We start from the raw sequence: 13,150 nt of genomic DNA, 5'->3' as shown, positions 1-13,150 counted from the left end.
TTTAAGAGAGCAGCATGGTGTTGAGCGCGAGAAAGAGCGTGCGCTTGGGATCCGCCGGGGTTTAGCCGCGCATCATGTGATTTGTCGGCGACCGGCGGCGGGAGTTGCCGGGGCGCGGCGCCCCCGTCCGGATTGTCAGCTCGCGCAGCTGCCGCAACCTTGGCCTCGCATCGTCACCACAAAGAAACATCTTCAATCCTCGTCGCTCCCTCGACCCAACATCAACCTCCGGCCGACGCCTACTGACCCTTGCTCGCCCCGGCCTGTGTCGCGCCATAAACCTCCTGTTTGCGCCACCGCGCAATTGAACCATGGCTTCAAACCGCGACGACCTTGCCGGCTCAGAGTCCGACGACGAGCCTTTCAACTTCGAGCCTGCTGTTGCCTCCGACAACGAGGATGAAGGCCACAGGGACTCCGATCGCGATGACGAAGATGAAGTGAGGCCGGGCAGAACGGGCGGCAAGAAGCCCAGCAGGCACCAGAGCCCCGACGAAGACGAGGGCGGCGCAGCCGAGGACGATGAGGAAGGCGGTGAAGACGAAGAAGGGGGCGACGATGACGAGGAAGAGGACGACGAGGAGGAGGAAGACGAGGACGAGGAAGAAGTAGTCGTCAGTTCCCATCCCGCGCGCCACCCCGCGCGCCAGAGATGGCATGATTGGTCTTGCTAACACAATTACAGGGCCACCAGCGCAAACGCCGCAAGCGTGATGCTCGCCTGCAGTTCATCGATGTGGAAGCCGAAGTCGACGAGGAAGACGAAGAAGAGCTCGACGAGGATGACGAACTCCCGGAGGAGACCCACCCCGATGACCTTCTTGACATGCCTGCCGGCGCCGAGAACGATGACCGCCGCCACAGGGAACTCGACAGACAACGTGAGCTCGAGGCTAGCATGGACGCCGAGAAACAGGCTGCTGCGCTGAAGGAGCGCTACGGACGCAACCGCGCATCTGCCGTGAACTCGGAAGTCCTTCCGCAGAGATTACTCCTTCCGAGCGTCGACGACCCGACCATTTGGGGTGTAGGCTGCAAGCCTGGAAAGGAAAGAGAAGTTGTCTTCGACATCATGAAGAGGGTCGAGGACCGAATGGGCACCCGCGAGCCTCTGGAGATTTGCTCCGTCTTCGAGCGCGGCAATGTTGCCTCTGGTTACATCTATGTCGAGGCCCGTAAGCAGGCTGCTGTCATGGCTGCCTGTGAGAACATCTCATTCTGTTACGTCCGCGGCAAGATGGTGCTGGTCCCTCTGAAGGAGATGCCTGATCTTCTCCGAGTCAAGAAGTCGAAGGAGCTTGTTGAGGGCATGTACGTTCGTATCAAGGGCGGTGGACTCTATGCAGGCGATTTGGCTCAGGTTTCCGAGGTCGAAGCAAACGGAAACGAGGTGCAAATTCGCCTGATCCCCCGTTTGGACTATGGACTCCACGACGACCCTAACGCCCTTCCTGACGCCAAGCGGAAGCGGCCCGGTACTCTCACCACCCGTCCTCCTCCAAGGTTGTTCAGCGAGACTGAAGCAAAGAAGAAGCACCTCAAGTTTCTGTCCCAGGAGAACTCCTTGTCCGGCCACAGGATCTGGATCTACAAGAAGGACCGTTACATTGATGGATTCCTCGAGAAGGTCGTCAAGCTGAACCAACTTCAGACTGAAAATGTCAACCCACGCCTGGAGGAAGTCACAAGGTTCGCGGCTGGTGGAGAGGATGGCACCGAGAACCTGGATCTTGCGGCTCTTGCCGCCACCCTCAAGCAAGCGTCGACTGGTGCCGACTACATGCCTGGCGACATGGTTGAGATCTACCATGGCGAACAGAAGGGCGTGTCCGGCAAAGCAATCGCCGTGCACAACGACATTGTGACGCTTAGGGTCCAAGAAGGCGAATTGAAGGGTCAGACGGTCGAGGCACCCGTCAAGTCGCTGAGGAAACTGTTCAAGGAAGGAGACCACGTCAAGGTCGTCGGTGGTAGCAAGTACCACGACGAAGTTGGTATGGTCATCAAGGTCAGGGATGACCGAGTCACTCTCCTCACGGACTCCACCAACCAGGAAATCACTGTCTTCAGCCGTGATCTGCGTGTTGCGTCTGATAGTGGTGGTATGCAGAGCGCGTCCAAGTACGATCTGTTTGACCTCGTCCAGCTCGATGCCTCTACGGTTGCTTGTATCATCAAGGTGGATCGCGAGTCCCTCCGTGTTCTGGATCAAAATGGCTCTGTTCGCACTCTCCTGCCATCGAACATCTCGAATAGGGTTGACAGGCGCAAGAACGCTGTTGCTACTGACCGGGATGGCTCTGAGATTCGCACCGAAGATACTGTGAAGGAAGCCGGTGGTGAACAGCGTCAAGGCCGTGTCCTTCACATTCACCGCAGCTACCTTTTCGTGCAGAACAAGAATCGGGCGGAGAATGCTGGTGTCTTCGTCGTCCGCTCTGGCAATGTGACCACTGTTGCTGCCAAGAGCGGTAAGGTCAGCAGCGCTGGTCCCGATTTGTCAAAGATGAATCCTCTCCTGCAACGGCAAGACCTGCGGAACGGACCCAACGGCCCCGGCTCTATGGCTCCACCCAAGACCATGGGTCGTGACAGGATGCTCGGCAAGACCGTCATCGTCCGCAAGGGCGCTTACAAGGGTTTACTCGGTATCGTAAAGGATACTACAGACCTTGAGGCTCGTGTCGAGCTGCATACCAAGAACAAAACCATCACCGTTCCGAAGGATACCCTGAGCATCAAGGATCCCATCACTGGAGCAACCATTGGCGGTGGCGGCGGTGGTCGTGGCCGTGGCATGCCAGGCCAAGGCGGTTACGGTGGCTCAACCCCAGGCTCTCGCGTTCCCGGAGGTTGGGGCCAGTCTGGTGGCAGAACTCCCATGGGAGCACAGTCCGGTGGTCGAACTCCTGCTTGGGGCGGTGCTGCCGCTCGAACGCCGGCGTGGGCGGCAAATGGCTCTTCCACATCATATGGTGGAGCTGGCGGCCGCACTCCCGCTTGGAACTCTGGCTCAAGCCGCACCCCCGCTTGGGCAGGCGGCAACGACGGCAGCAGGACGAGCTACGGTGGCGACGGTGGCCGCACTGCTTACGGTGGTAGCACCGCTTACGGCGGCAGCACGGCGTACGGCGGAAGCACAGCCTACGGTGGCGGCGACTCTGTAAGTTTTTCTCCCCCTCACGCCCCCCCATCATCCATAAGAGAACAACAATGATCTTCTAACACAGCCCCTCTTCGTCCCTCCACAGTCCCGCAACTCCACCTGGTCCGCATCCTCGCGCACCCCCTACGGCGCCGGCTCCTCTTCTTCCTGGGGCGGCGGCGCCAACGACGGCGGCAGAACCCCTGCATGGGGCGCCGCCGGTGGCCGCACCCCAGCCTACCAAGCCAACAAAGACTCGCAACCCACTCCCGGCTCATCGTGGGCGCAGCCTACGCCCGGCGCTTTCGACGCGCCCACGCCCGGCGGTTTCAGTGCCCCCACGCCCGCGGCCGCGACCGATCAGCCTACGCCGCGCTTTGGTGGCGGTGGCGGTGGTGGCTACGGCGGTTTCGGCGCCACGCCGGCCGCTGCGCCGACGCCTGCGCAGTATCCGGAGACGCCCGGTGGATACGGGCCGCCTGAGACGCCGGCGGCGGCGGATGATGCGGGGTATGATTGAGGTGGAGAGATTAGAGGGAAGGGAGGAGGTGCGGTTGTTGGGTCGGGTTGGGTCTGAAACTGGTGGATCGCGGATTGCATTGGGGCATTTTATATGAAAAGGGCGTTATTCTTCAATTTTCTTTTTTTATCCCTCGTCCCACTCGAATTACTGTGGGCATGCGTGTGTATGATATTTATCGAATCGGGCAGTGATGGTGGACGGACTTGCCTTGAAGTGGATGGGGAGAGAGGTATCGACAAGACGGACGACGAGAGAAAAAGGGTATTCCGGCCGGGGAATATGCAGAAAATGGTATTTTTGGCTCTGAGATGATACTTTATCTTGTTTTGCTGTAAACGGGGGGTTGATTGCTTTGCTGTTCCGCTTTCGTGAGGCAGATGGAGAGACCTTTCCGAACTTGTAGGAGGGGATAATGAGCTCTAAAAAGCGAAATCGGCTTGGTCTCGCATTCTCTAGTAGAGCTTCAATGTCACGGCGGATATCAAAAGATTTGCTGAAGCCAGTCACAACTCATTTTCAACACCTTAAGTTCGTAGTATTGGCGCGTGAAGCAATGAAAGCCCAACAGCTAGCTATCTACTTGCGCACCAAACGGCGCTCCTTTTTCAAGGCCTTCTGGGCCCCGACGACTCCGCAAATGAAGCCCGCTTTCAGGTCCGCCTCCTCGGGATCGTCTAAAACAATAACAGCGCCGCCAGACCGTGCCTCGCCATCCTGTAAGCCAACGACAAATTCGTCTGCCATATCCCAGACGTTAAAAGCGCCAAGAACCCAGCCTTGAAAAAGGTCGTAAACAAACTGTCTGATTGCCTCCGGCGGCGACAGTGTTCCAAGCCCAAAAAGAGCCACCAATCTCCCGATGACGTGGCCGGCCGATTCGTCCAGAAGAACTTCTTGACCCAGAAGTGACCGGCGTATACGCCCCAGACTCATGCGAGGCGCCGGATCGATGTCGTCTAAGGCGAGTAGGTCGGCGACGCCGAGGTCGCTTGACGTAAGCGTGCGTAGAACCTGGAAGGGGAGATCATAGATAATCGACTCTTGCGAGATCTCTCCCCAAATTAGATACTCCCGGAGTCCTCGGTAACGCATACCGGGAACAAGGCCTCTTTTGCGGGCGTCGACGACGAGAGGATACGCCGGGAAGCCTCGTCCTTCGGCTATAGCGGTGTCCGCCTTGATAATCGACAGGTGCGGGTTAAGGCCGTCTTGTTCCGCCTGCCGCGCCTTGTGAATGGCCATAATCAATGAGTCTGTGCAAGATATGAACGGCGATGACACCGAATGGTGCCATAAGTGCCAAGAAACAAAGACGGGCAAGATTCCGGAGTCTGCTGGAGGGGGCTCTAGACTCTGGCCGGGAATATTGAACAGCCCAGCCCGAAAGTGCGTCGGAGTATTGAGGCCGCCACTTTCATCATGGTACACTCTGTAGAGTAGAGATGGCTTACGGGTATCTTTTTCATCTTGCGACGCCGCGGCCGCATAAGCGATCGAAGCCTGCGCTGGGCGGTACGGTGTCGGCGGGTCGCTTGTATCGCCTTCCTCCTTAACTGCTGTATTGGAAGATTCTTCCTGACTTGAAGAGCCTTGGGCTGGTGAAGATTCTGTTTGAGCAGGCGGTGTTGCTTTAGACTTAGCTGCTTGGGAAAGTTGCACAACAATAGTGTCGTCTGGGCTCGAAGATCGACGATCCAAGGGGGAAACGTATGGCGATGCAACTGGAGCATGGGAAAGAGCATCGTGTAAGTCGAGTAGCTTTCCCAAGAACCACGCATCTTTAGCAGCAACCATTTCCGTTGTTTTCGTGTATCTGGAACTCAGCCTTTTCTCCTTTAACGGAGAAGCGCGCAGCTTCAGCTGAACACCTACACTCGTAGCAGCAGCCTCATACCCTGCGCGCTTGTCCATCCATGCAACCTTGGGATCATATACGGGTCTTTTCCGGAAAATGTATCTCCAAACTCCCCACTGAGCTCGCAATTGCCGAGGCCGGAAAGACTCTGAGGGTGGGACTTGGAAATACTGATTTAGTATTTTTGCAACATCTTTGAATGCTGCATCGACCTCGTAGAAGATGAAGAGCAAACAAAGAGCTTCTCTCTGCTCAAATGTCCATCCGTGAATCTTCCCATAATATTGCTTTCGGGGGAGTTGGTTGGACTGTTCGCGGTAGAAGTCCTCCATGGATGCGCTTGGTGAGCTTTCCGGTGAATCCGTAGGACTTGAGATAGGACTTGAGAGGCTAGGTTCACCAGAGATCGAGAGACTGTGAGCACGCTTGCGTTTGCGGCTCGGAGGAGTTACGTAAATGCTGCTACTTCCCGGAGAATCTCGCTTGACGTTGAATTTTTCCAGCAAGGACGATAAATCTTCCTCGTCATCTGGTAATATTTCTTCTTCGAGCGTCACGGTGCGCTGGTAATCAGTAGACTGTTCTGGCAATGCTGCAAACTGCTGCAGTTGTTCAATACCGCTAACTCCGGTGGATTGAGCAAGTGCGTTATTGGAAACACTTGGAATCGGCACTTGATCTAACCGGATCCTATTCTCATCCGGTTCTTCCTTAAGCTCCTCCTTAATGACCGGCTCAGGAAAAGAGCAAGGTATCAGGTCGACTTCATCGTCATCCATTGGGGAGTTACGATTTCGCAGGCCTGGAGACTCGTACTTGATATCATGCTCGATAGATGAAAGAACACGGTCGGGGGTTTGTGGCACCAGCGTTGTCGAAGCTTCGCGGACCGGGGGCTCAAAGAACGAAATGGTACAATCCGTGGAATTAACGGTCACAGACCTGTCCACCCACCGGGCGGACCCATCATTTGTGCGCATTCTTTTGAACATCTTGAGTTGTCAGGAACAGGTCAGGATCAGGGTCAGGCGGCCTTGGGCTTGAGTAGGCGAAGAGGTATAATCGTGGAGGCGGGCTGAAGTGGAAAAGAGAGTAACCGGGAGTTCGTAAGGTGGCTGGTGGACACTCGGTAAGGCTGTCGAGGATAGACCTTCCAGAGTCCAGAAATTAAAGAATGGCCGGATGTCTTAGAAATGAAGGAGACGAGTTAAGGACAGAGAGCGGTTGATACGTGAATCGCGGTAGACAAGCTTGAGAATACAAGCGACAATCCTAACGTGTCATAGAATGTGCGTTAGCTACGGCATCTGGCAGCGTTGAAGTGAGAAGTAGAGTAGCGGGGCATGTTTGTGTGGCAGTAAATTAGATCTTGTTGGATTCCGTGGCATGCGTGATCGGGAAGCTGACGTACCAAAGTACCAGTGATAACCAAAGAGCCCGATCAATGAGTGGACGTGGTAAGAATGGCGAGCGGGCGGTTTGCGACGAGGATGTCGAGTTGCGGTGTAGAGTTGGCGGGAGGCTGAGGCAAAAGTGCAGCGCCATTGTGAGCGGAAAGTGCCTGCTGTGTATGGAAAGTGCTGACGCGCGTGCTCTATCGAAGCGGATTCTAAATTTCACGTGAAGGTTAAAGTGCAGCTGAGAGGTTTTAGGAAGGTGCACCCGGAGAAGCACGAAGCCTTAAGCACGGGCAGATTGCCTACGCTCGCGCGTAACTACACAAGTAGACCGCGTGACGTTATTCCTTCTGTTGAAACCTTAGCAAGCACTTTGCAGGTTATTTCGCAGGGTTCTAGAACAAGCTTATTCGTAAATGTCTACGTGAAAATCTAAATTGTACATACCCTCTATACCCATAATTTCAAACATCCACACGTCTCTCCACTGACACCAACATCGGCACCAATCCACACACTGCACCGCAGCACAAACTACCAAAGCCCTCACCTCTCCCTCACCGCAAACCACCACGCTCTAAGCCTCCCCCTCCCCATCCTTCCACGCCTCCTCCTCGTCCTCCCCCTCTTCCACCTCCCTCACCCTCCTCCTCTCCCACCCCCACGGCGCCGGCGCCGGCTTCTCCGTCCTACACGCCCACAACCCAACCTCCTCGACCGGCGCGCCGATCGCACACACCCACCGATTCACCCTCCACCCCACCGCCGGGATGAGCGCGCCGACCAGCGCATCGCAAACAAAATGATTCGCCGTCGCCAGCACCGTCAGCAGCATCGCCGCCGGCCACAGCGGCGCGAGCACGCGGAGGACGCGGTGCGGCGCGAAGCGCGTCGTGCAGACGGCTAAAAACAGCGCGGTGCCAAAGTGCAGCGACGGCATCGCCGCGATGGTGAGCTGGAAGCGGTTGTGCGTCCACGCCGACCCGCTGTCGCCGGTGGGGGGATGCAGGATGTCGGTGAAGCCGTAGGAGGGTGGGAGGAGGCGGGGCGGCGAGCAGCGGTAGAGGGTGAGGATGAGGAAGGCGATGGCGTTGTTGGCGGCGATGGTGCGGCGGATGGTGCGGAAGAGGGGGGGTGGGAGGTAGGTGTAGCTGTTGGCTTGGTGTTAGCGGGATGGTGGTGGGGTAGAGGTAGATTGGGGATTTGTGGGTCGGATGCGGGATGGCGGTGACGTACATGTAGACGAGGAAGATGACGCCCACGGTGATGTGGGAATAGTAGATTTTGGCAAGAATGGGCATGAGCCATGGCATGTGGTTCAGGATGTATTTCTGAATGGGAAGCTCGATGGCGAAGTGGAGGCGCTTCTCGAAGGAGAGAATGGCGAGAGCGTGGGCTTCGGCGCGAGCGAAGACGGCTTCATTGTTGCGGATAATAGTTGCCGTTAGGGCGCGAGCGAGTTGGTACACCCTATTATTTCTATTAGATAAAAGTCTATCTGCGTAGAAGACTTACGTACCAGTAGGTAAGATTCCAGTACCAGATTTCTATTAAGAAGGGGAATTTGGCTAGAAAACGTGAGGTTATGTTGTTGCGGAAGCGCGCATTGCTGTCCGGAGAGGCGGCACGGCGCGGGAGTAATGGTGCGTGGAGCTCGCTGTCGCCGGCACGGATAGAGCGGCGTCTGTTAATCAGAGAACCGGCGGTGAAGGCAAGTACTACGGCTGTTTCCAATCAGAATCTCGAAGTTTTGTGTCTGGTCACCTGGCCAGAGCCGGTGCTACGGTAACTCAGTGCCGGGTGTGACGTACAAGCGGGCTCGACCACGTTCTTGAGCGCACTCATGCTGATTGTCTCACTCAGATGTTTTAGACAGGAATGAGTGACTAGAAGGAAATAGAGATAGCGTTGATGGAGAGGAAAGATGCATCAGGGGAAGGAGAAAGTGGTTCAGGAGCACAGTGAACAGATGGCACGAGGCGGACGAGTAAGTGCATCAGCAGACCGCCTGGCAAACCTGGCAAGCATGACACCTAATGGGAGAGGCAGAACCCGGCAAACAGTCCAATCATCATGGTGACACCAACCCGTCAGCAGGCACTGCCGCAGTCCGCAGTCTCAAGCGTCGGAAGGTCGGCAAACCCGTAGGGCTGCGTGGTGCTTAACTGGTTAGCCCACCCGCTAAGCCTCGCCGCCGATGTAAGCTTGCTTGCTTGTGCCGCAGATATTGATGCCCGGATCTGGCAGCAGGGCACGCGGATACGGTGCGTGCATTGCTTGATAGAGTCGCCCAGGCAGACGCGTCGAAACGCCACGCCAAACCGCGGTCGCAACGTTCAACACCGATCGGCCCAACACGTGGCTGCCACGCACTACTCGGTGTTCTCTTGCCGCCGTTGGCTGCCGCCGGGAGCGCGGATGGAAATATCCGAGAGGTCCGACGGAAGCAGAGTGACGCGGGATCCGGAGCCTGGCTGGAACGCGGAGAGAGGTGAGGTGGGAAGACGGCGGAATGATGAGACGACGCAGGGGCCAACTTTCAAGCTGCATCCATGTCGCAACGATTACTGGTCACGGCAATATATACGGGGATGGTGGGGTATGCATTTGAGTCGAGAAGAAGTGTTTAGTCGGCCGAGAAGCATGTGCAATTCCTCGGTCTTTTTGAGGCGCGCTCGCCGATATCGCCTATGTAGTATTTTTTTTTTTCCCTTTAGCTCTCCGTATTACTTCTACCATAACGCCATTTTGAGTGGAAACATGAGCTTTTCGTAGCTGCCTGTGTATTTCATGAGGGCAGACTTCGCACCGTGCATCATGCCGGGATCTAGTCTTCACCGGCTTTCATCGAGTCCACCCCGCGTACGATGGCGTAACTGGTTGCCGCCGCTAGTGCCCCAACAAGCAGCGTCTGGAACGCGCTGTACCAACACGTCTTCCTTGGGCAGCTAGTCGCGCTTGCCTTGACGTAACCGAAGATAAGCAGAACAACGACAGTGATGGCGATCGAGGTAAACAGCGCATGGTGGATGTTGTTGAGGAAGAAGTACGGAAGCATCGGCACCAGTCCACCTAAGCACGGTTAGCATACAACTTAAAAAAAATAATCCCGGGCAGCCAGACTTACCAAGGAAGTAGGACAGACCCATTACCAGTGCTGAAATCCACGCCCGGTTCAGTGCCGGCTTCTCAAGCTTGAGTTCAAAGTCCATCATGAACTAATATCGAGTCAGAGCGTATCCACAAAATTCAGAGAAGAGAAGAGCTTACCTTGACCCACATCTCCTTGTCCTGCCTCAGGGCCTCGACTACCGGACGAACTGTCTCCCTTGAAATGTTATACTCGTCGAAGATCTCGTAAATCTCCTCCTCTTCAGCCTCCGGCATCTGCTCTACCTCGCGTCTCTCCCGTGCCTCTTCGACTTGGTACGTCTTGCTCTCCGTCACTGCGGCCAAATACGCGCCCAGGCCCATGCTGATGGCACCGCTGAAGAGCTCGGCAAGACCGCCCAAGATCACCAGCCGAGTGGAACCAATGCTTTGAAAAGTTAGCTTTCAATTAAATTCAAGAAAAAAGGAAGAAAAAAGAAGGAGGAAGACACATGGCAAAGAGGAGCGCACGCATCTTGAAAGTCGGGAATTCGAAGATTGCAATATCATAAAGAAAATTGAAGCTCCTGGCCGGGTTGCTCGGATATTCATACGCAAACAGCACTTTGGATGCTCCTCCAATATTTCCGACTGCCATGCCGTGGAAATCCATGATGTAAGAAAGAGCCTTGGCCGTCACGGGCAATCCGAGCTTGGCGTAACGTGAGGGCATACGACAGGGGGGAAAAAGAAGAGCAGCACTTACGAGGACAAGCCAGCAGTCAGAGCGAAGGGGACGGTCAACCCATCGGCGAAACCGATGATGGTGTCGCGTATCACGGCGTTGTTGTCAGAGTGCTTTTCCGGGTGGCGTTGCGACTCAGAGGCGGGGAAGGTGAGATAGGCGCCCGGCTTGGGGAGGAGTGCCTCACGAGACATGGTGGCGACGAGCGATTGACGGGATCGTTTGGCGGAATTACCGGGGAGGCTCGAGGTGGGAGTAAGGAGAAGGTCTGGAGGAGAGCTTCAAGTTCGAAGTGTGGCGGAGTTGGGGGTCTTGGTTGACGAGGTACCGGCTGCCTCGGTGGTGGTTCCGTTGGAGGAGGGTAAGAGCACAACGCAAACGAACAAAGGATATTAGAAGCGCGAAGCTGAAGGAAGGATGGCGATGTAAGGCTGAGAGCAGCTTTATAATAAAAGAGAAAAAATGGCCGTACTACGCTCGGTCGCGCAACTACCTCCAAGTTCCAGAAGTGAATGCGCCTACCCCGATGGCCCCAGCCAATGAGCTTTCGTTTATTACACACCAAGCGATCTCAGGCCCCGGTGGTGAGACGGGGTCGCGGCTGCATCGGACATTGCCAGTCTCGGCCTCGGTCTCTCGCAAGAAGCTTAGGATGCTCTGCTTCGGCCTCGTCTACGTCCGTTTTAATTGTCGCTGTTCCGCTCTGCGCCTCTTGCACCAGCCACGTCTGCGGTCCATTACTCGGCCGATCCTCTAGCACCGCACCGAACCCCAGAAAAACCGGACGGAAATAACACCACCACATGTACAAAGTCGCAGAATCGCTTTCGCGGAAGGCTGAAGTGATTACTGCGTTGTCAATGGCGACGCGCGTCAGTCTTGCATCGATGTGCACTGTTCCCCACCCGTTCATCTGCGACTTCGATCGTGAAAACTCCACTGATCAGCCCATGTGGGGATCTCGTCTGACTGGCTAATGTGCCGTAGCAGCGTTTGACATCACATTACGGTGAGCAGCAGAAATCTGAGCTCGCCCTCTGTGCCACACGAACGGCCTTATAATATATGAGCAAGTTAAACCAACGTCCAGACGAAGACGTAATTTGCAAACCTGCATAAATATGTGCAGCCAATGGATTTGACCATCCGCGCGAGCAAAACCACCTTTCTTGTGAAAATGTTGAGAAACCGAGTTCCTTTTGTTATCCACCGTGGAATTGCCTTCCCAATGCGGAAGAGAACAATAACCGACAATGAAAAGCCAAGCTCCAAGAACAAAGACAGACGCCTACTCCAAAGTCTACGCAGGACACAAGCCACGCGCCTCCACAAACCGTCCCATCGTCCCCATCAAGCATCACGACCATGGCGACGCCCCTCACAACCACCTTCCTCGACCACCTTCGCCGCCTAACAACCACCCACCTCTCCCCCTACATCCAAAACCCTTCCCTCCCCCTCCTCCGCCCGCTCTACCTCTTCCTCCGCGCCCCCAACCCCACCACCCTCACCCTCCTCCTCACCGTCCCCAGCACTAACCACACGCCCCCCCTCCCCCTCCCACTCACCCTCCTCCTCTCCACTCTCTTCCTCGGCCCCGCCCTCGTCCTCCACGCCTCCTTCCACGACGCTCCCTCGCCCCCCGCCATCCACCTCCTCGTCACGCTCGCTCCGCCCACCGCCGCATTCGCCAGCCTCGCCCTCTTCGTCCGCCCGTGGTACGCCGTCTTCACCACCCTGCCCTTCGCCGTCTTTAATCTCGTGTTCACCGCCTACCGCACCGTCTACCTCACCCCCGTCACCACCTTCCTGTCCAGTCGCACCGCCGACATACTAGTTGAATCATGGGACCGCGCCGTCGTGGTGGCGTTGCTAGGGCAGGACGCATTGCTGCTGCTCGTGCGGGGATGGCAGAAGGCGGGCCCGTCGCTGGCGGTGGTGTACGGATGCGTGATCGCCGGGATGGTGTTGGAGAGTGTTGCGCGGCAGAGGTGGCAGGCGTGTCCGCCGGGGGCGGCGGAGATGGTCTGGCGCGCGTTGGCGAATGCGTACGCGGTGGCGCTGGTGGTGGTCGAGGCGGTGGCGGTGTTGTGGTGGTGGAGGGCGAGTGGTGGTGGATGTCCGTCGGTTCCGCGTTGGGTGCGGAGGTTGCTTTTGAAGGGTAAGTTTTCTCTAAAGGGGTGCGTCCGGCGTCGTTGCTGACTGTCTTGACAGTGTATCGGAAGGTCGTTGGCGCTTTGAGTTCTCGAGCGGTTTCTGCGCGAGTGGTTGGTAGAGGTCGCGGTGCTGTCTACGCGGTACTCAAACTCCTCCTAGTCGCGGCAGTCGTTTATCTGTTTGTTTTTGGTAATGCTGTGCGTAGGGATTGGGAGAGCCAGCACTGGAATAATACAAG

The 13,150-nt window shown here is 56.4% G+C and overlaps 5 protein-coding genes across 5 annotated transcripts; 2 read left to right on the top strand and 3 right to left on the bottom strand.

The window, feature by feature from the left end:
* Positions 1-311: 311 nt before the first annotated feature.
* Positions 312-3,665, top strand: LTHEOB_730 (Transcription initiation protein Spt6; the record flags this gene model as incomplete). Its single annotated transcript, XM_035516651.1, has 3 exons — positions 312-614; positions 686-3,163; positions 3,231-3,665. 3 exons carry the CDS (start codon positions 312-314, stop codon positions 3,663-3,665), a joined length of 3,216 nt encoding a protein of 1,071 aa, XP_035369489.1.
* Positions 3,666-4,244: 579 nt separating this feature from the next.
* On the bottom strand, positions 4,245-4,910 carry LTHEOB_729 (uncharacterized protein; the record flags this gene model as incomplete). The annotated part of the gene is made up of 1 exon (XM_035516639.1): positions 4,245-4,910. One exon carries the CDS (start codon positions 4,908-4,910, stop codon positions 4,245-4,247), a length of 666 nt encoding a protein of 221 aa, XP_035369488.1.
* Positions 4,911-7,497: 2,587 nt separating this feature from the next.
* On the bottom strand, positions 7,498-8,765 carry LTHEOB_728 (Integral membrane protein; the record flags this gene model as incomplete). The annotated part of the gene is made up of 4 exons (XM_035516628.1): positions 7,498-8,071; positions 8,157-8,390; positions 8,440-8,644; positions 8,732-8,765. The coding sequence occupies 4 exons, from the start codon at positions 8,763-8,765 to the stop codon at positions 7,498-7,500; spliced, it is 1,047 nt and encodes a 348-aa protein (XP_035369487.1).
* A 982-nt stretch (positions 8,766-9,747) lies between these two features.
* Positions 9,748-10,949, bottom strand: LTHEOB_727 (Vacuolar iron transporter; the record flags this gene model as incomplete). The annotated part of the gene is made up of 4 exons (XM_035516617.1): positions 9,748-9,992; positions 10,048-10,138; positions 10,191-10,458; positions 10,777-10,949. The coding sequence occupies 4 exons, from the start codon at positions 10,947-10,949 to the stop codon at positions 9,748-9,750; spliced, it is 777 nt and encodes a 258-aa protein (XP_035369486.1).
* Positions 10,950-12,120: 1,171 nt separating this feature from the next.
* LTHEOB_726 (cAMP-regulated phosphoprotein 21-like) lies at positions 12,121-13,030 on the top strand (the record flags this gene model as incomplete). Its single annotated transcript, XM_035516606.1, has 2 exons — positions 12,121-12,916; positions 12,981-13,030. 2 exons carry the CDS (start codon positions 12,121-12,123, stop codon positions 13,028-13,030), a joined length of 846 nt encoding a protein of 281 aa, XP_035369485.1.
* Between the last annotated feature and the right edge of the window lie 120 nt (positions 13,031-13,150).

The sequence above is a fragment of the Lasiodiplodia theobromae genome, assembly GCF_012971845.1.
Source record: "Lasiodiplodia theobromae strain AM2As chromosome Unknown scaffold_2, whole genome shotgun sequence".
In the NCBI taxonomy this organism is placed as follows: Eukaryota; Fungi; Ascomycota; class Dothideomycetes; order Botryosphaeriales; family Botryosphaeriaceae; genus Lasiodiplodia; species Lasiodiplodia theobromae.
This window is presented reverse-complemented; position numbering and strand designations above follow the sequence as displayed.